The following is a 21,964-nucleotide window of genomic DNA, read 5'->3' as shown; positions in this document are numbered from 1 at the left end:
AAAGACTAGAGAGACATTCTCTTGGCCATGCGTGTGTGTGTATATGCACGCGTGTGTGTGTATGCACGCGCGTGTGTGTGCTCCAGTACCTGAGAGAGCCAGGTTTCTGAGGAGGGGTCTTCTGTGCCGGCTTGCTGTTCTGTTTGAGGTCAGACAGTCGCTGCCTCATGCTGATGGTCAGCTCCGGGTTCAGACGCCACACGAAGATGCAGCTGCAGAGACACACAGGCCAGTCAGACGTCAAGAGACGCACGCACGAGAACTGTCAGGAAATGATTCGATATTTTGACATTGGATTTACCTGTCTCCAGACACGGTGATGAGATGTTTGCAGTCGTTGGTAAACTTCATGCCTGTTACGACCTCTGTGGAACACACATTGAGGGAGGCTGTCAGAAGAACCGCTCCTCTAAGAGGAAGTGATTGCAGGCAGGGGTTAAGTGGGGAGCGAGCGAGAGCGACTAGTCTTACCGGAGTGTCCAAACATGGTAGCCACACACTCTCCAGAATAGAAGTCAAAGATGCTGATGTTCTTGTCTGAGCAGCTGGTGGCCACATATAGTCCTGAGGGGTCTGTCTGGACCTGGACACACACACACACACACACACAGAGACACAAGCTTAATGACTACACTCATCGAGAACATTAGGCTGACCTGCATCGAGATTCGGTCTGATCAAAGCCCTGGGAAGCCTTCAGACGTAGCTACCTTAATGAGGGTGCCATCCTCCCCCTGGGAGCCCTTGTACAGCTTCTTCTGCTTGCCATTACTGATGTTGAAGATCCTGAGAGGAACAGGGAGACAGGCAGCATGAGAACAGGTAAAGCGGAGAAGACACAGGCTCAACACACAGCTGTACAGACACATGTATGTCCATCTGTACACAACTTCGAAGCTCAGACACTGGTCTGACGGGTGTTCTTCTTATGACCACCAGGGGGCAGTCTTACAGCAATTCCAAACAGTTGTGGCCCAGTCAAACTATTACACTAGCCAACCTAGGGAGGCATTGTCAGGCAAGGCCAGGGAAGGGAGTGAGGCGGGTGGGAAGGGAGTGGGGCGGGGTGGGAAGGAAGTGAGGCGGGGTGGGAAGGGAGTGAGGTGGGGTGGGGAGGGAGTGAGGCGGGGTGGGAAGGGAGTGAGGCAGGGTGGGGAGGTTAGTGAGGCGGGGTGGGAAGGGAGTGAGGCGGGTGGGGAGGGAGTGAGGCAGGGTGGGGAGGGAGTGAGGCGGGGTGGGAAGGGAGTGAGGCGGGAGTGAGGCAGGGTGGGAAGGGAGTGATGCGGGGTGGGAAGGGGAAGACAGCCAGTCAACCATTCACTTCTGAAATCTCTTACAAGAAAAACAAGAACACAGTGCCTGTCCCGTCTTGTTAAACTAAAGCCAATGATTGGTTTCAGACTACAGGACAGGCCATGGAGTAAGCTGACCAGTACAAGAGAGAGGAGAGATAATGCTTGGAGGAGCCCTCTAAGTAAAGTAGTAATTCTGCCACATTCCTGACATGATAATGAAGCAGGACTTGAGGTTGACCACAGCAAAGAGATGCTTAGCTTTATCACCAATTCTGAGTTACATTCCAACCTATGTTACAGACTGTAGAAAACTGCAGAGCATAAAGCAGAGTAGAATAGAGGAAAGTAGAGTAGAGTGGGGTAACATGAAGTACCTGCCTTAAGAACAAACAGTATACTTCTCTCAGTGTCAACCTGCCCAGACAGGCGCATAATCCATCCTAATCCCTTCCTACATCCTGTCCACCCACCTGAGCCCTAAACTGTTAACATGACTACACAGTCTGCTGGATTACTGAGGCGTGATGATTCCAATGCATGTGGGCACACACACACACACACTCACTCACTCATTAACAACAACAACATGTGCCTACCTGATACTGCGGTCCTGACAGCCAATAGCAGCATACTTCCTGGTGGGGTCGATGTCCATGTCGTACAGGGTGGTCTTGCGTACGGTGTGGTGGGTGCGGGTGAACTCCATTCCCTCATTTGTCTAGGAACCAGAGGTCAAGATTAGCCACTGACACATTGAGACCAGTCCGTTCAGCTAGCTGAGAAAAGGTGATGTTCTCACTTCAATGTTTAGAGCTCTAGGTGCATAGTTTACAACAGGATTAAATTGGGACACATGTTCTTAATGGTGGGTTCAACAGCATTACCAGTCATCTGTCAAGACTTTTGGTTGCAACATTAAACCAATGAAGCATTTTCTTACTAGCTGTGTTTGAAAAGACTGAGGGCCAGTTTCCCTCTGGGCTAAAATAAACCTGGTCTTGGACTAACATCAAGCATCTCCCAGGGAGAACGTCCATTAAAACATAAGAGCACTCGATCGCAGGCTTTGTCCACGCAACCGGCCTGTATTGTTGCTAAGACGAATCTCATTCTACCACAACATGTGACCTTGTAAGGCTGTGGAGGGTTTTACTATGTCGCCGTGACTTCTCCACTTGGTTAGGGCTCTCTGCTCCCTCTTTAATTAGATTCAACATCCTCATACCAGAGCTGGAGTTCCCCTCTGATCTCTCCCTGCCAGTTCAACTCTGAGTTACATAACAACAAGCTGCGCTTGTGTTCCCCGTGTTGACCTGGGATCGCCCACTTCTGGATTAATGCAGACCCCCCCCCCCTTAGACCATACAGCATCCCTCCGGAACACACAGAGATCATCTGTGTGTGTGGCAAGAAAGAGATTTAACCCCCAGCAGTGATGTCACGCTAGGATGCTGACGATGCCACAAATGTGATATCCTCCCCCCAGTCTAATACGCAGCACTTCTATTCCTCCATGATTCATGAGGAGATAAGCAGAAGGCTTATCAGGCTTGCGTCTTACAGCCTTGAATTGACCAGATGAGGCGCAGGCTTACTAAAGGGATCTTCAGGGGAGCTTGTTTGTGGTGTCAGATCCTACTCTGAACTAGGAGCTTGTGATACACCGGTAAGTGTGCTGGAGAGTGTGTGTGTGTGTGTGTTAGCGAGGGGCACTGCTGCCAACCCTGTCAGGTGCTGTACAGCAGCCAAAGATGTTTACATTACATTTACATTGTCATTTAGCCATTTAGCAGACGCTCTTATCCAGAGCGACTTACAGTAAGTACAGGAACATTCGCCCTGAGGCAAGTAAGGTAAAGTGCAATGCCCAATGACACAACGTCAATCGGCACGGCCGGGAATCAAACCGGCAACCTTCTGATTAATAGCCTTTTTTCCCTAACCACTCAGCCATCTGATCCACCTTTACCTTCTGGGCCGTGCGGAAGTAGATGCTCTTGTCCGCTCCACAGCTGATCATCCTCACCTTGCCCTCGTTGGCTGGAGGGAGGAGAGAGGCGTTAAAACAATGTCAACATGCACCACAACTTCAAAGTCAAATTCAAAGACTGAACTTGTGCTACACAAGTAAGAACGTTTGACATGATTAGAAGGAGGAACCTAGGGTGTGTGTGTTAATATGTGCAATGTGTCTTCTACGTGTGTGTGTGTGTGTGTGGTCAGGCAGCCTTACCAGCGAAGCGCACAGCGGTGATGGAGGAGGAGTGTTCGTCCAGTGTCTGCAGCAGACTGTAGTCCTGCTCGGCATCCAACACGTGGATCAGACGATCCCTACTGGCCGTGGCTAGCAGCTTCATGTCTGACACACACCAAGAAACACACACAGGTAAGAGACATTCCACATATTAAACACACACACACACACACACTCACACACACATATTAAATGGGAGTCAGGTGGGTGAGCGGTGAGGGAATCGGGCTAGTAATCTGAAGGTTGCCAGTTTGATTCCCGGCCGTGCCAAATGACGTTGTGTCCCTGGGCAAGGCACTTCACCCTACTTGCCTCGGGGAGAATGTCCCTGTACTTACTGTAAGTCGCTCACAGCGACTTACATATGAATCCACAGACACCACAAACACACACACCTTCTACACTAAACTCCAGGAGCTCACCAGCTTCCCAGTCCCATACACCTGTTCTCCATCTAGCACATAGTTAAAAGTGCTTCATTAGAACAAGTTCTCTCATGTTTCTGATGAGCAGGCAGCCTCCTCCTGAGTTCAGCTGGTCTGGGGTCAGCATGTGGAGCCTAGACTGTGCTGCTTACTGACACATGATCACCATGTGCAGACCATGTAACTTATCATTCTCTTCAGATATTCAGCAGATATTGTGCTTCTGTGAGGGAATTCACTGCAGCCTCCCAGAAACCTGGGTGGAGAGTGACTGAGTGGCTGGTCATAATCACTAATTAAATCACCCACATCAGGTGAAATTGCATTACACCTAGGACAGGCAGCTCTCATGGCTATTGTTAGACAAACATGGATCCAATAAACATGGATTTCTCCTCCAGTGAAAACAGATTATATCTCAGTCTGCAACACTAGAGAGTGCAGAGGAGAGGGGCTTGGAAGGCTCCCAGAAATGTATGCTGTTTCCCATGCATTGATTTTATTTTTATTTTTACTGTTTAACATGTAGAGTTGCGCGCAGCACATTGATTCGCTCAGCCCCTTCTTGCCCGCTCGCGTTCTCTATGGAAGCCCGCTCGCTATGGAAGCAAATCAGTGACATCATGTTTTGTATCGTTTTGACATTTAAACACCACGGATCCCGGATGTTGCAATCTCATTTTTTCGGCTCAAATATTTGTTGTTCTAATTTTTGGAATCTGAATTTCACCATTCAAGCAGTCTGAATTTTGTTCTATTTGAATTTCAGAAGCTTGAATTTTTTTTTTGTTGGGGGGGAGGGGGGGGGGTCTGACATAACTTACGACATAAGTTTGGGCTGAGCCCCACATTTTTACAACATCTGTCTCTGCCTACCGCCACAAATATAATCACATTCTGTGGGAAACACTGGTATGTGTGTCTTTACGTGTGTGCGTGTCTACAGTAGGCCTATGTACAAGTGTGTGTGTCTGTGTGTGTCTGCTGAAGCAGCCTTATAGAACAAAAAGCTAGGATTACTGTAGACGATTAGCACCACAGAGGTGTTAATATGTGACCAGAGACCGAAGCGTACAAGAGGGGGAGATAAACCAGATATTTCCTCTGCTCCCTTCAGATGTGCTGGAGTCTGGGAGGATGGGGAGGGGTGAGGTGGGCTGGCAGGACTGGTGCCAGCATGAGTTCTCCCCTCCCCCGCTTCCACCCCCCCCCCCCAGTCTACTTTAACCAGCCTGTAAATGTCCCTTCAATACCCCACATGGCACACGCCTCCATTCACAAATAAGCCTGTCAGGCACACACTCCCAGAGCAGCACACTCAAAACGGAGTGCGGCAGAGCAGCTTCTCACATGAGAAAGACGTGGTTCATTGTGGTGTTAATTAGGGAGAAGTTAAATCCTATAAAAGCTGCTTCATACTTGGCTACAGGAATTAAGCTCTGCTTGAGTCACCATCACAACCAGCTTTGAGGTGGTTCGCGTGAGAGGGAGGATCGGTTGAGCATGTGGCTACCACCTGGACGTTCTACAGTAGCTGGTGCTTACAGCAGGGGTAGGATTCCCTCCCTCCCTCTCTCACCAGTTTCAGGTTTGGAGTATTCTAGACAGAGGATCTCAGAGTCGTGGGCCTGGACGTTCAGGATCTCTTCCATGCTCTCCAGCTCGTGGATCCTGAAACACACAAAGCATAGCACTCCTTTAACTTCAAGACATTTTTCATCCCTAAATAATCAGAGTTCAGCGTGCTGCTATGGTCTCTTGACAAATGGAAGTCCCATTAGTGCTTCAGTAGGAGCTGCTGTGGTGCTGACCAGCACTCCCAGTCCCCCTTGCCTGACAACTCAGCTCAGACAGAGGTAGGGGGGGCTCTGGCCTGGGTCTACCTGGGTTAGAAGTCCCTGTGCTGAGCTGTAATGTATCTATCTGGCCTTGTGGAAAAATGATTGCTGTGCTAGAGCCTGAGTGGACCATAACCTGTCTCTGGGGCTCAGAACCAAACTGCAACACAGCCTGTTCTCAGAGGCCCAATTAGCCTGATTTAATTGTAGTAGGAGCCAGGCTCAGGAGAACAACTGGAAAACAGGGCACTGGAGACTGTGACCTCAGGGAACTTTACCCAACACTTCTTAGAAGCAGTACCACCACTATCATCATGATCATCATCACTCCTATCCTCCTCGTCATCATCATCTTCCTGCTGACCTGAGCGTGCCATTGCGGTCTCCGGAGGCCAGGTGCTGTCCGTCTGGGCTGAGGGCCATGGTCCTGATGCCGGTGCGTGTGTCTGAGGTGTGTGTGTCCGGGGTTTTCTCTGTGTTGGCCGTGCCCACACACTCCGTGTCCAGCAGGCCTGATGTGTTGTTGTCCATGTAGATGATCTTCTGCAAGTCCTACAGAGCAGCATGCACAGGAGGGAGAGGAAATCCATCTTACACGGTACACAACCCTACCCGTGTGTGCAATGTGCATGTGTGTCTGGAGTGTGCGTCTGGAGTGTGCGTCTGGAGTGTGCGTCTGGAGTGTGCGTCTGGAGTGTGCGTCTGGAGTGTGCGTCTTGAGTGTGCGTCTGGAGTGTGTGTCTGGAGTGTGCGTCTGGAGTGTGCGTCTGGAGTGTGCGTCTGGAGTGTGCCTCTGTGTGACTCACGTTGCTGATGACGTTGCGGCTGAGCGTGGTGCTGTGTGTGTCGGTGTTCCACAGGCGGATGGTGTTATCTGACGAGCAGCTGAGGAAGGAGCCAGGAGGCAGGCAGGGCTTGTCCACCCCTCGCTCCTCAGGGTACACCTGGGGGACGGACACCACCACAGCCCCTGGTCACACACTCCTCATCCTCCCCTGCTCCCCCACCCCCTGCTCCCCCTACCCCCTGCTCCCCCTACCCCCTGCTCCGCCTACCCCCTGCTTCCCCTACCCCCTGCTCCCCCTACCCCCTGCTCCCCCTGCTCCCCCTACCCCCTGCTCCCCCTACCCCCTGCTCCGCCTACCCCCTGCTTCCCCTACCCCCTGCTTCCCCTACCCCCTGCTCCCCCTACCCCCTGCTCCCTCTACCCCCTGCTCCCCCTACCCCCTGCTCCCCCTACCCCCTGCTTCCCCTACCCCCTGCTCCCCCTACCCCCTGCTCCCTCTACCCCCTGCTCCCCCTACCCCCTGCTCCCCCTACCCCCTGCTCCCTCTACCCCCTGCTCCCCCTACCCCCTGCTCCCCCTACCTCCCCTACCCCCTGCTCCCCCTACCCCCTGCTTCCCCTACCTCCCCTACCCCCTGCTTCCCCTACTTCCCCTACCCCCTGCTCCCCCTACCCCCTGCTTCCCCTACCCCCTGCTCCCCCTACCTCCCCTACCCCCTGCTTCCCCTACCCCCTGCTCCCCCTACCTCCCCTACCCCCTGCTCCCCCTACCCCCTGCTCCCCCTACCCCCTGCTTCCCCTACCCCCTGCTCCCCCTACCTCCCCTACCCCCTGCTCCCCCTACCCCCTGCTCCCCCTACCCCCTGCTCCCCCTACCCCCTGCTCCCCCTACCCCCTGCTTCCCCTACCCCCTGCTTCCCCTACCCCCTGCTCCCCCTACCCCCTGCTCCCCCTACCTCCCCTACCCCCTGCTTCCCCTACCCCCTGCTCCCCCTACCCCCTGCTTCCCCTACCCCCTGCTTCCCCTACCCCCTGCTTCCCCTACCCCCTGCTTCCCCTACCCCCTGCTTCCCCTACCCCCTGCTCCCCCTACCCCCTGCTCCCCCTACCCCCTCCTCCCCCTACCCCCTGCTTCCCTTGCGCGTGCGGCCGGACTCACCTCCGTGCTCCAGACGCAAGCAGAGTGGTACAGGGCAGAGTAGACCTTGCCCACTTTGCGCAGGTCGCGGACATCCCACACGTACAGACTGTGGTCGTTGTAGACGCAGGAGAGCCAGCGGCTGCTGGGGTCGTAGGTCACCGCCACCGTGTCAGGAAAGCGGGCGTCGGTCTTGTGGGAGAAGAGGTGGCTTTGGAGGGGTCGGGTGAAAAGGAAAGAGAGAAAGACATTTTCGAATCCCATTTTACTTGAATAGTTGATGTGTTGGCTAAATCTTGTCATGCAGACTAGAATCCAACAGGACCTAGCGACCAGCTGGAGGAGAATTAGGATAGAGGGAGCAGTTAAATGTTACAGGGCTGAGAGGGCTGTAGGAAACCGCCAGCTACTGGCAACCGGTTGGCATCTTTTCACCGGTGATTTAACGTCTGCACTCCCGTTGCCTGAATCGTTGGCGAAGACCTCCTGGGACAGGAATGCAAGCCTGCTGGAAAAACTGCTGCGTTTCTATGGAGACGTGTCTATACACAGCCCAGTGGTCAGCAGAGGCTGAAGACTGGAGTCAGAAAGAGCAGTCTCAAGACAAGACTTAGAAACACTCGACTGAACAGACTCTTGCCACCAAGGCATGAAGAGGATTGTAGGGAGTAGTCAGAAACTCAGATGCCGACATTGTTTTTAACATCCTGGAATCCATCTTGTACTTTCATTAACTCTGATTCTGTCCTTAAACCCTGAATCATATGCTCAACTAGTCGTTTGCGCCGCGTGTTTGTGGCACATTTGTACCGTGTTTGTGTTAGTGGATCATGACAACCTCACTAAACGGCCTGCGTTCCTGAAACATTATTCTGGAACTCTCCGTACATATTTATGAAGGAGAATTCCTTTCCTGTGGTTCTAACAAAACATCCACTGTATCTAGAAAGCCCCTGAGGAGGAGGGAACCAAACAGGAATATAAAGCATCCAGGCCCCTGCCAGATAGCTCCATCTGAGCCCACCAGATCTGGAAGGACTGGTGGAGCAGAGAGGACTGCATGGAGGTTTGTGCTTAGCTGGGGCTATTTAAATAACCATGTGATGGTTTATGTACTGTATGAAAGACCAGACAGTCTGCACACACAGACTCACAAACAGGCTGCAGCTTACGAGGGAACCATGCGCTGCTGTTCCCTACTGATACAAAGACACCACTGAAGAGTCAGACTTCTGCCACTGGAACTCTATTCATGATAAGACTCGGGTCACAGTAAGTCATGTTATGGGGGGGGGGGGGGGGGGGGTACTCTGTGTGTGTGAGCAAGTGTTTGTGTCTGTCTCACCTGGCCTCCACCAGGCTGGCGATGTCAGAGCCCAGGCAGTGTGGTCGCGGCAGGGTGCAGATGAAGTGGAGGTTGATGGGGCTGAAGGCTCGCACCGTCCCATCTGCACAGCCACAGAAGATCAGATCCTCTGTCACAGACAGAGAGGTGGCCTGGCTGGTCTGGAGAGGGAGGAGGGGAGGAGAGGGGAGGAGAGGGGAGGAGAGACACAATTTGAAAGACCCTCATAAGTAACCATTTTCATTCTGTGGAAGACCCAAATGGAATTTGAGGTATAATGTGCACCTCACATACACCCACAATACTCTCACACACATGGGTCCCGAGGGTTGTGAAGTGGTTGTGACAGTAAAGCCAAGGGATGGTCCAGTCGATGATGAAGGTGTGTGCACTAAGCACAGGGTACGTGTGTGTGTGTGTGTGTGTGTGTGTGTGTGTGTGTGTGTGTGTGTCAGAGAGAGCCAGTAGGGACCTGCAGTCAGCAGGCCTGCAGCATCAGAGAGCCAGTCTATTACACGGTCTTTACCCACACAGGCTACGCTCTCTGACTCATTCAGGCCTCAAAGAACCAGGGCCCCAATCTGTTGGAGCAACTGTGTATCTTATCCCAGTTACTATGCTATGGGAGTATAATATTGTTCTTTTTGAGGGGGGTGATAATCCTTGGATCACTTGACTGTGCACATTACAATCTAATACAAATTGAAATATCAGTGTTAGACCTGCTGTGAATGTGTCAATGCAGTTTAAATGTTGATTCAGGCATGCAGCTTGTCTATCTGGCGCTAGCCCAAGACACAGTGATTTGCTGTGTGTCTCATACCACTAGATTGACGAAATCTTTCACACATTCCTCTTTAGGCTCAGATTGCCAAAGTGCACTGTACGCCGCTCGCATCTGCTGGAAGTCACGCAACTGAAAAATTCCATAATACCAGGGAAGAAACCAGAGAGAAGCTTTGTTCTGTTCATCCAACAGACAGACACGGACAGAGTTTAGTGGGGGGGGGGGACAGACGAGGGTCCTGTGACAGTGAGAGCGAGGGAGGCCTAAAGAAGATAGGAATCTTAGTTCACTCTGGGAAGCACATTCCAGCTTGGTATTGAATACTAACGGTATCAAATAGGAGTTTAACAGAGAGAGGCAGAGGGTGTAGGTGTGTGATCAGATGAGTAGGGTGATAGTCACATCCCGGCAGGCTGGAATGCGATGGTGCAACAGTAGATTATTCCTCACACAGAGCCGGTATTGTCCGCCTGTTTCTCATCGTTTTCTTTCCCTCTCTTCATCTCTTCCGTCACTATCACTTTGTCTCTCTCTCTCTCCATTACAAATCAAAGAATATCTGTATTCCTTTCTTTGCTTTGTCATTTGGATCCCACCCAAATATCCATCAGCCGTTTATTTATTCCTACCATCACTTCCCTTCCTCTTTCTCTCTTTTTTGTTTGGTCGCCCTCTCTCTCTCCATCTTTTTTCTCTCACTCCCCTCACACACAGCGTTGGGATCAGGCAGGATACAAAAGCATGATTGTGCAGTCTCTTGTTCTCCTTCCTTCCTTCTCTTCTTCCCTCCCTTCTCTCCCTCCCTCCCTCCCTCCCTCCATCCCACTATCCCTGTAGCCATGATGACCCACTTCAGGGCTGAGGATGACTAACTGAGTCATTGTGGTCAGAGGGCTCCTGACACTGGAAGCCAGGGTTCATCAGTATTGTTTCTGCACTATTGATGGCATGACCAGTTCAGCTCAGACCAGCCTTGGGGCCCGAATGTGAACTCAGCCATGCTACTGTAGGTCAGTGGAGGTGCGTGAGTGAGGTTATAGCTTCTGAGCTGCTGTGAGACAAGAGTCAGTGGATGGACAGACAGCAACAGCTGGAAGAGACCATCCAACATGAACATGATGAAGAACACCAGTCACAGACACACAGCCAATAAGGAAGACAGGTGAGCATGATTGACTGCAGTGTCCAGCGGATCCATCCAATGGGATGATAAGTGAGTGGGGGGAGGCGGGCTGACTGGCTGACTTACTGTGATACAGTCGTTTTTCTGGACAAAGTCAGAGGAGAGGAAGCAGAGTAGAGCTGGCGTTAGACAGCAGCAGGGCCACATCAACACACACGCACGCACAAACACACTGGCAGGAAAGCAGTTGGATTAACATCTAAGAGAAGCTGAAAGTTGTGTACAGTGTGTACAGTTAACTCTAGTACACAGGACAAGTTTCACAGCCAAGAGGCTTGACATGGGGCCAGTCTTACACGGAAAGCTCTCTAAGCAGGGGGAGCAACATGACCTGCAACCTTCTCTTTACTTAGCTCTGGTGTTGACTGCACTGACAGTGGCAATACTTTTACATGGTGAGAGATGAGGGTGGGACACCACTGTTTAAAGAGGCCAGTCACTTGAGATTTGACGCGATACAGTACGGTGTGGTAAGGACCGATACAAGACAGTACATCGCGGCTGCCAGTAAACCCAGAGGAGTCTCTCTGTCTGACTCACCCGTAGCTCCACCCATTTGTCCAGCAGCCGTTTGTCGTTGAACTCACACAGCAGCCCCGAGGAGGTGATGCAGAAGGTGCTGTCCGCCTTGCGGCCCCGCCCACACGCCACGTCACTGAAGAAGTTGTTCCTCAGCTCCCCTAGCAACCCTGAGCGCCCCAGAAGAGGGACAGTAGCGTTCACCTGGATGGAGGGAGAGGAGTCGAAAAATGAAATGGGGGGGGGGGGGGGTTTAGAGCAGAGAAAGGTGACATGAATGGAGCGAGAGGTGGCAGGAGGGATGAGAAGGAGAGAGAAATGGATGGAGACGGGAAGAGTTGGAGAGATGAACAGAGAGACAGGAGGACACGGTGTGGGGGGGTGCGTGTGATCTGCTTGGACGTTACCTTGGAGGACTTGGTGTGGTCAAGGTACCAGAACTTGACATGTCTGTTTCCTGCCGTGACAAAGTAGGAGGAGTCATCTGAGAAGGACACAGCAGTCACCTTGCTGGACACCTTATTGGCTGCTACCACCACGTTTTTCTGAGAGGAGCACATAAACACAACGGAACGTACCGTTAAATAGCTGTGGGTGTGTGTACGTATGTGTGTCTGTGTGTATTGTACGTGTGTTTACACTGTGTATATATGTATGTTTGTGTATGCTTCACTGGGTGTGTATACTGTGTATTGTATGTGTACATATGTGTGTGCATGTGTGTGTATATGTGTGTTTGTGTGGGTGTGTACCTTCCAGGCCCAGACATTGACGATCATATCATGCTGGTAGCCCACGCTGATGATGTACTTGCTGTTGGGGGAGAAGGCCACGCAGGAGATCCCATACTTGTGTTCCTGCAGCTCTGCCACCTGGGTCCGCTCTGCCACGTCCCACACACGCACCGCTGGCATGTGCCCACTCTGGGGAGGAGGAGGAGGAGCGAGAGACACAGATGAGGAGTGGGCGGTGGGTGAGAGATAATAGAGGTAATCGGTGAACTGAAACTGTAATTAGACAAGCTGGCTCAGGGCAGGACATGGTGATCTCAACAGGGTCAACAAGACTTCACTCCTCGTTCTCCCTCTATCTTATGCATAACAGCTCATCTCCTGCTCTTTCTTTCTCCTCTCTCTCTCTCTCTCTCTCTCTCTCTCTCTCTCTCTCTCTCTCTCTCTCTCTCTCTCTCTCTCTCTCTCTCTCTCTCTCTCTCTCTCTCTCTCTCTCTCTCTCTCTCTCTCTCTCTTCAATCCTTTCATCCCTCTCGGTGCTCCGTAGCAGCATGACCTAGAAGGGACAGCTGGGGAAGTCTGTCTGCTATTAGGGGGGCAGGAAGGAGGATCTGTAGGACTGCATTTCCCAGCATGCATCAGCCCAGCCACAGACAGGCACATGCTGGGGGCCTTCTGCTTCAGCTACTGGCACCTCCACCCTTCTCTGTAGCTCATCCCCCATTCCTGTCCATCTCCTTTCTTTTCTTCCATGTCTGTTCCTCTTCCTGATTTGTCCTGGTTGGTCTTTCCTCCATTTCCCTGTGTTCCCTGTATCTCTCCTATCTTTCATTTATTCACTTTCTCCCCTCAGACAACAGTCTGGCACCTTGCCCTCCGTTGCTATGGCAACGCTGAAGCACACACTCACTTGTCTTCTAAGCTCCGAGCTACCGGAGGAGCAGATTAGACACACAAACACACACACAAACAGAGATACAGACCTCACACCTACAGACCCAGCCCTCTCTGTATCCACCCACTCAAACACACAGTCAACAGTTCTAACTGGTATACACAGAGCTTGAAGGCATTCCAGAAGACACTAAGTCGGTCTTAGTCTGACCTATCACTGTTCTGAAAACATAACATAACACATAGAGGCACTACTTTCAATATCAACTCGAGACTCTCTATTCATTCTTTCTTTTTCATGCCCAGTCTAGTCCTGTCTATTGAGGCCAGTGAGTCAGGTACTCACCTCTCCAGTAACCACATATTTGCCATCTGGAGAGAAGGATACCGTGGTGATGGTCTTCCTGTGGGGAGGGAAAACAGGAAATAGTTCATTTACTGTTGAAGTGACCACTTCCTGTCTCTAGTGGGACTTCCTGTCTAGGCTGGATCGTATTGAGACAATGACAACATTCACCAGAATCAATAAACCTGTTGAATGCACAGAACAGTGTGTTGACAATTCAAAAAGCTTCCAAACTGTAAGGAGGTCCAGACAATCACAACTGTACTTTTGGCAGCGTTATTTAGTCTGAGGAACAGGAAGGCCATGTAGGGAGCCCGTGGTAGTTTCCATAGTGATGTCCCACAGGGCGTGTCAGAGTGAGCTAGGGAGTGGTCCAGTGTCAGGGGTTAGGGAGATGGACAGAAGTTCTGGACATGCACAACATCAAAAGATCCAAGGGCTTGAAGTGCACCTGGCACCTATGAACCTCGTCAGACACCATCCTCACCTGGAGCTGTTGAGGATGTGGTGCTGCTTGTTCTTCTTGGGGTTCAGCAGGACCACCACACATCTGTGGAAGTAGAGCAGGGCAGGAGGTTAGACACACACACACACTGATGACTCAATAACACTCAACATGGAATTATACCGACTAGTAAAGCTTTAGGTTCGGTGCCAGTGAGAAAGGGCATCTTCTGAAAGCTGATGCAAAGTCCGCCAGCAATAACAGACTATCCACTTAAGCTTTATCAGAGCTTCTAGACAAAATTAACCTGGGAAAAGCTCTAAAATAAAGTGAAATAAATCCTGTGTTTTTCATGGCCTTGAATCTGGTACATTAAGCTCCCAAACTAACTTCAGTGAGTCAGTATGTGTGTATGTGTGTGAATACATACACACATACTGAGCGGCTGTGGCTCAGGGGGTAGAGAGGGTTGTCTGTCAATCGCAAGGTTGGCGGTTCGATCCCCGACTCCTCCCAGGACATGTGCCGAAGTATCCTTGAGCAAGACTCTGAACCCCAAGTTGCTCCCGATGGGCAGGCCGGCGCCTTGCATGGTAGCTCGCTGCCGTCGGTATGTGTGATTGAGAGTATGAATGGGTGAATGAGAGGCAAACATTGTAAAGCGCTTTGAGTCCCGCTAAGGTAGAAAAGCGCTATATAAATGCAGTCCACAATAAAAGAATGACTAAGCAGAATGTTTTGTTGGTCTTTTGCATTTCATCTCCCAGGAGAAAAGCGCCAGTAACATAGAGCAGAGACACGCAGGAAATCTATTACCCAGAAGTCCTTGGAAGAAGACGATGACTGTCACTTTGCTACCTTCAGTTCTTTGACTGTGTGGCAGTCAAAAGTGTGTGTGTGTGTGTGTGTTTAAGTGGCAACAGGGTGGGGTTATGCTGTTTAATAAGCCTTTGAACACAAAACAACACGTCCAGGTGCTGTATCTTCAAAGGAGCACGCAACATGAGGTCAGGGAGTTGAGTAAAGAGACTAAGGTCACCCTAGATGGGTAGAGTACAGAGCATAGAACAGCCTCTAGTCACAACAGGCCTTTCTTTTGAGAAAACTAGGCTACTCCTTGTTCCGCCCTGCCACGACCACATCCTTCCTGTTTACGGCTCTTTCCTGTCTGGTTTCTTGCCCTCTGTAAACTGGCCTAAACAAAGATAAAACCAACAGATAGTTCTAGAACATTAAAAGGGAGAAGGTTAACAGATGTCTCACAGTAGCGGTGCCAGATAATGTCCATCTTTACTGGAGGTGGCGATGCAAGGGCCAACGTTACCCAACCTAATCCCCAGGTAGACCATGCCAGCTGGACTCTGGCTGCCTCGTGCCAGGCTGTACACTACAGAGCACCTGCTGAGCAGGTGTCAGTGGGAGATACCAGGACTAAAGCCTGTCTGAGAGCAGTGAGAGGATGATGTTGATGGTCGCTCTACAGCCTGAGAGGGGGTGGGGGGGAGGGGGGGGGGCGTGATTACAACATTCAAGAGACTGGGCCAGCAGCCAGAGGACTCCGTTGACTACAAGATGAGCTCTTACACATTTATAACCTAGCCTGCCTCTCTCCCTCTCTCAGAATTAGAATTTCCAGTCTTCACCTGACCAGTAAGCAGGAAATGACCTGGGTGGGCTGGGTGCTGGGGGAAGGGTGTCTGGTGCTGGGTGCAGAGAGAGAGGTGCTGAAGGTAGGGACACGGGCGGTGGGGCAGGGAGAAGGGTGCTGGGGGCAGAAGACAGAGAGGAGGGTGTCTGGTGCTGGGGGCAGAAGACAGAGAGGAGGGTTGTCTGGTGCTGGGGGCAGAAGACAGAGAGGAGGGTGTCTGGTGCTGGGGGCAGAAGACAGAGAGGAGGGTGTCTGGTGCTGGGGGCAGAAGACAGAGAGGAGGGTGTCTGGTGCTGGGGGCAGGGTGATGGGGGCTGTGCTGTGTGGTGGCTGCTGAGTGTCCAGGGATACAGGGTTACTAGTTAAACGATACAGTATAAAAGTCACAGCAAAAGTAACTGGCAAGCAGCCAGCTCTGGCAAGTTGTAAACACAACTGTTAAAGACAGTGAGTTACACCGAGAGAGAGAGAGGGAGAGACAGACAGAAAGAGAGAGAGAGAGAGAGAGAGAGAGAGCAAGAGAGTGAAAGGGAGAGAGTGAAAGAGAGAAGTGAGAGAGACAGAGAGAGAGAGCAAGAGAGTGAAAGGGAGAGTAGTGAACGAGGAGAGAGAGAGAGAGAGAGAGAGAGAGAGAGAGAGAGAGCAAGAGAGTGAAAGGGAGACAGTGAAAGAGAGAAGAGAGAGAGAGAGAGACAGAGAGAGAGAGCAAGAGAGTGAAAGGGAGAGAGTGAACGAGAAGAGAGAGAGAGAGAGAGAGAGAGAGAGAGAGAGAGAGAGAGAGAGAGAGAGAGAGAGAGAGAGAGAGAGAGAGAGAGAGAGAGAGAGAGAGAGAGAGAGAGAGAGAGAGAGAGAGAGAGAGAGAGAGAGAGGAGAGAGAGAGAGAGGAGAGAAAGAGAGTGCCAGGGGCTCTGGAGTTCTTTGTGTGTGAATTACTTGTCCGGTTTCCCGGTTGCCATATTCAGTGTTCTGTGGGAAGCCAGGCCCTAGGGGACATCATAGAACAGCTTCACGTCTTCTCAGTGAATAGGTCTACAATACTGTAGAGCGTCTGGTCTTTGTATACAGGACAGGGCAGTACGTCACTGCTAGCTGTCATCCACAAGCACTGAGTGACTGTAGGGTGTTTTACACAGTGTGTGTGTGTGTGTCAGTGGTAAAGTAATAGCAGAGGCATGACTACTCCTAGCCAAGAGGAGGTACAGAGGGATGAGAATGGTGAGAGAGGGGAGTGAGAGAGAGCTCATGTATCAATATCCCATTACTCACTTCTCCACAAACCCAACTTTCTTCCTCTAGTCATTCTAACCCAGCCTCCCCCTCCACAGTGTCGCTTTGGCTCTCCACCCCTTAGACAGCTGGACTGGGAGCATTCCCTTTGTCTTGAGAGAGAGCATGGTTCCAAACCCCGAACCACCTCTGCTGCATAAGGAAGACGGAGACAGACGCTGCTTGTTCTAAAGTTACGGATGAAGTGATGCATATGAACTAGGAATGGTTTCCACACATGGCCTTGGTGTGTGTGTGTGTGTGTGTGTGTGTGTGTGTGTGTGTTTGTACACGTACAGTATATCTGTCAACTGTTGCATTGATCCCGGACAAGACTCACCCTGCCTCAAAGCACACAGTGAGTAAACACTTCAGCAATAAGTAAACACACGGTAAGGTTATGCTACCTTTAAACTCTGGTGCAGCCAACAGCGAGGCATGAGCACAGTTTTCCATTCTCACACCTCTCCCTGCCCCTGACAGAGCCCTGACAGAGCCCCGACAGAGCCCCGACAGAGCCCCGACAGAGCCCCGACAGAGCCCCGACAGAGCCCCGGCAGAGCCCCGACAGAGCCCGACAGAGCCCCGACAGAGCCCCGACAGAGCCCCGACAGAGCCCCGACAGAGCCCCGACAGAGCCCTGCAGAGCCCTGACAGAGCCCGACAGAGCCCTGACAGAGCCCTGACAGAGCCCCGACAGAGCCCCGACAGAGCCCCGACAGAGCCCCGACAGAGCCCCGACAGAGCCCCGACAGAGCCCTGACAGAGCCCTGCAGAGCCCTGACAGAGCCCTGACAGAGCCCTGACAGAGCCCTGCAGAGCCTGTGCGTTTGGGGAGGTGGAGGCAGGCACACAGGTCACTTGTCTCTCAACTCCTTAAACAGGTCAGGGTGGTTCAGCTGGTTACGTTCCCAGATAAGACTCAAATGTTCTGAGGCCTTTTGGCAGAATTTCACCTACATGGAAATGTACTGCAATAGCCTCTACTGTAGGAAAAAAACATCCAAGGAAGATGTATGGTGCTTAAGGGCAGGTTGTATAAACTCTGTGATGACGTTTAAGCGGTCGAGTCCATTACTGTGGTAGGGTGGTTAGCACATTGTAATGTTGAGTAAGAAGTCTGTCTCACTCCAACTCAATATTTACCTAGCCCAGCCATTCCCGAACTTTTCCACTTCGCGGCCCACTTGCATTGCTCAAATATTTTTGCGGCCACCCAACACACCAGTTCACTTCATTTGTGTTTATCACACATGTTTAACAACACCACGGGAGCCAAACGGTTCGCTTTCATAGCAACATTTATTTGAGCGATCATCAGCGCCACACTAAGCAACATAGACTCCTATGTACATCGTTGATTGTCATTTTGGGAAGACAACCCGAACTCCTCTACAAAACTGCATTTTATGTTTGAGTTCTAACGTAACCGCTCGTTACCGGAAGTAATTTCCTTGGCTTATGCAATATGCCGAAGTGATATGTGCATAGTGTATTGAAGTGGGCGAATGCAGATTAAGGCGGAAATGTCAGTTGGTATTTCGTCAAAGTGCAAAGCGTAACTACTGGCGTTTCAGTCATGAAGAATTAAAGACAAAATGTAATTTTAGAATTTGTAAGAATTGTAATAATCATTTACCAACGGTATATATAAATATTTTGATACAGTTTTCATTGGTTTGGCGGCCCACCTGTATTACCCTTGCGGACCACTAGTGGGCCGCGGCCCACAAGTTGGGAATCGCTGACCTAGCTTATATCCATGAGGCCCTAGGAACTAGGTACAGCCATAGAGAAGGTTATGCTGAACTTTAAACATAGGCTTTTATTGGGAAAACTATAGTTTGTCCACACACCAGTTGGTGACGGAATTTAAATACCAAATATGTAGTAGTGAAAGAAGATATGAACAACTCCCCACCCCATTCTATGCCTCTTTCTAGTTCTCCTTCAGTCCAGCCTTCGCCCCAGACTTTCTCCAGCCTCAGCCCCAACCTCTCTCAAGCCTTAGTCCCAGCCTCTCCTCTCCTGTCCTGCCTGATATGGTTGAGTTACCGCATGAGGTTGTGACCGTCCATGGTCCATCTGGCTAGAGGTTTACCAGGCAGGCTGACAGGTGGTCAGGCCACTAAGGAAGCCCCTCCAGAGGATAATAGCAGACAGCCAACAGGGGTATCGCTTACCAGTCCTGACAAGACCATGCAGCCACACTCACTGCATTGCAGCAAAGAACAGCATTCAGCAGACCCCCCCTCCTCTACACAGCATAGCAGACCACCACCACTCCTCTAGAGAACATAGCAAACACACACACGTCCTCTACAGAACCGAGCAGACCCCCTCCTCTACAGAGCACTGCAGAACCCACCACTTATCTAAAAAGAACAGCGCTACCCCCCCACCCTACCCCCAACCCCCACCCCCACCACACACACCCATCCCCAAGCACACGCCCCTCCTGTACTAAGCTCAGCAGACCCTCTCTCCTGGACAGGGCTATGTAATGACTACTCCACAATTTCCAGCCTCTCTCCCTTTTAATTACCTACTCCGTCAATCCGTTTCTTTCAACTTCCTCTTCCCCACCTTCCCTTCGCACAAACGCTCTCATTTGCCCCCTCCACACTCTCTTCCTTCCTTTCCCGCTCCACACTTCTCTAACTACTGTACATCCCTCATTCTCTGTCTGTCTCCCTCTCACAACCAGTCTGCCATGCCTCTCTACCTCCCTTCCTCTTCCCCCTATCCTTCCTCTCTCCCTTCCTCCTGTTCGTGCTAGTGACCCAGTTTGCTGCAGTGCGGTTCCGTGTGCTGTGCGTGGTGCGGTCAGTGTGGAGCTGCCAGCCTCTCTCTGACACGCATCTAGTCATGCATGTAAGATCTGGCCAGCGGGGGGGGTTAGGACGCTCACAGAGGACGTTCATTCCACCCCACTAGAGATGCTGCACTACCCAGGGACCACAGAATCCATTCGCAACTTCAACACACATTCCACACTACAGGAACCTCACATATTATGGACCAAGGTTAAGCAAGGTTATAGCACTGATTTCTTAAAACAAGTTGCATTGCTGAGATTAAGTTAATATGATAACATTAATATGAAGACATTCCAGGAAGTAATTAATGACATAATAGACAACAACATTGGGTAGATATTCTATGAACCTAAGACAGTGTGTTGCCAGGGCAGAAGGTTGGCAGTGAGGACGCCTGAGTTTCAGTTTGAGGAAGTAAGCTACTTGAAAAAGTTCCTGTGAAACAATCTAGCCCGGGGCATTGATGTTTAGCCACAGAGATCACACTTCCACACTGTGAAATCCAGCAACATCACTTTTCATACAGCGTGACGACAAGCCTACCACTGAATCATAACAACCACAGCATCGTAACAATCACAACACAACCATAACAACAGCATCGTAACAATCACAACACAACCATAACAACAGCATCGTAACAATCACAACACAACCATAACAACAGCATCGTAACAATCACAACACAACCATAACAACAGCATCGTAACAATCACAACACAACCATAACAACAGCATCGTAACAATCACAACACAACCATAACAACAGCATCGTAACAATCACAACACAACCATAACAACAGCATCGTAACAATCACAACACAACCATAACAAGCACCCTACAACAATAACAAAAACAACACGCGTGTTATCTCCACAGAGATGTGTGAATCTCTGTGGTCGATACACACAGTTACAGCGCAGCACAGCCAAAGAGAGTACAGTCGCCTAATTAAACACTTCTCTCAGACATAAGAGGGCCACATCTGCAGGGACGACCAGCTCATCTTTAATTAAACACAGGGCCCAGATGAAACAGCTTGCTGGCCTGCATGCTGGGGCACCAGGCTACCTACAGGACTGTCCCTGCCAGCATGGCGTGACCTACTTTGACTGGGCTGAGATGTGTTATCAAGATAGGCAGGCCTGCACAAGATAGAGGCTACCACCTCTGTGTACTTTATCTAGGACAAGGAGCAGCAGAGGCTAGTTTCTTTAGCTGTGCCTGTAGGGGGTGGGTAGAGCTCAGTGGTAGAGTATCTGACTGCAGACCAAGAGGGTGCAAGTTCCCCTCTGTACGTTGCTTGTAAACCCTGAATACAGTCCTGTGCCCATAACACTGGCAAGGGCTTGGATAAATTGCCATACCTCCAGAGGAACACAGGTGTGAGGAGAAGTTGCTGACTAGACAGCATTAGATCCTCTCTGAGACACTTCAGGCTCTGTGGTGACATGGACTTCCTCTTGGTTGCCACGACAGTTTCCTCTGGGTTAGCCCTGGTTGTCTGTGGCTGTTTTCAGTCCTCTATCCACCACTTCCTCAGCTCTGCTTGCCCCGCCTCAAGAGGGGCTGGGACAACTGAACTGTAATGCCAAGTGCTCAGTGAGCTCTGGCAGCATGGTACTGTGACATATCTGGTGGTGGAGGAACACCCTAGATTGACTGCTGTTATTCCTCCTCCCTGTTGAGTACTGTGTAGAATGTACTCCACTGGTGATGTTTATCAACTGTGGTGTTGGGGAAGACCCTTTCCTGGGTGCTGCTGTTTTAAGGAACACGCACTCAGAGACGCTGGAATGTGACAGGCTGCCTGGTAGGACAGGACTGTAAGCTTTAAGATCTAACGACATAATGAGATTAAGGACATCATGTGACGTGGGGTCTGCAGTACAGGCTAGTCTGAATCGCACACACGTACACACACGCTTACACACAAACCCACATAGGCGCAAGAAGTGTTTTGACACTTTATGAAAAAAGGAGGCCCCTTGAGGGGTTCAAAAAGATAGGGTTGGTCACAAAGCAATAACCAGGCCTATACACCGTGAATGTTTTTCTATTGTTTCTAATAATGTAGTGTCACTGGATACAGACAATGTCTTCCACTGCCCCCCTAAGCAGACCTTGGTTTGCACAGCATCCAATCTCCACGACAACCACATGGCGTGGTCACACAGTGTATGTGTCATGGCCTGAATAGGGCCAGAACAAAGACGGTCTACAACTGGTTGATAACCATTGTAT

General features: G+C 50.9%; 1 protein-coding gene across 3 annotated transcripts in view; it reads right to left on the bottom strand.

The window, feature by feature from the left end:
* The window catches only part of mapkbp1 (mitogen-activated protein kinase binding protein 1), a 34,750-nt gene that overhangs the window by 7,990 nt on the left and 4,796 nt on the right, over positions 1-21,964 (bottom strand). For 2 of the 3 annotated variants that reach the window (XM_062470218.1, XM_062470216.1), the window contains exons 3-20: positions 14,029-14,091; positions 13,542-13,599; positions 12,323-12,493; positions 11,978-12,115; positions 11,592-11,774; positions 11,118-11,135; positions 9,082-9,242; positions 7,758-7,947; positions 6,619-6,756; positions 6,177-6,364; positions 5,554-5,645; positions 3,529-3,654; positions 3,265-3,335; positions 1,892-2,013; positions 711-786; positions 472-583; positions 302-365; positions 90-212 (exon numbers count right to left, since the gene is read on the bottom strand). In XM_062470218.1, the coding sequence (XP_062326202.1) occupies positions 90-212; positions 302-365; positions 472-583; positions 711-786; positions 1,892-2,013; positions 3,265-3,335; positions 3,529-3,654; positions 5,554-5,645; positions 6,177-6,364; positions 6,619-6,756; positions 7,758-7,947; positions 9,082-9,242; positions 11,118-11,135; positions 11,592-11,774; positions 11,978-12,115; positions 12,323-12,493; positions 13,542-13,599; positions 14,029-14,091 (2,094 nt within the window). The remainder of the gene's footprint in view (positions 1-89; positions 213-301; positions 366-471; positions 584-710; positions 787-1,891; positions 2,014-3,264; positions 3,336-3,528; positions 3,655-5,553; positions 5,646-6,176; positions 6,365-6,618; positions 6,757-7,757; positions 7,948-9,081; positions 9,243-11,117; positions 11,136-11,591; positions 11,775-11,977; positions 12,116-12,322; positions 12,494-13,541; positions 13,600-14,028; positions 14,092-21,964) is intronic. The other variant, XM_062470217.1, reaches the window with a different exon arrangement.

The sequence above is a fragment of the Osmerus eperlanus genome, chromosome 9, assembly GCF_963692335.1.
Source record: "Osmerus eperlanus chromosome 9, fOsmEpe2.1, whole genome shotgun sequence".
NCBI lineage: Eukaryota > Metazoa > Chordata > Actinopteri > Osmeriformes > Osmeridae > Osmerus > Osmerus eperlanus.
Note: the sequence above shows the minus strand (reverse complement) of the source record. Positions and strands in the feature narration are given on the sequence as shown.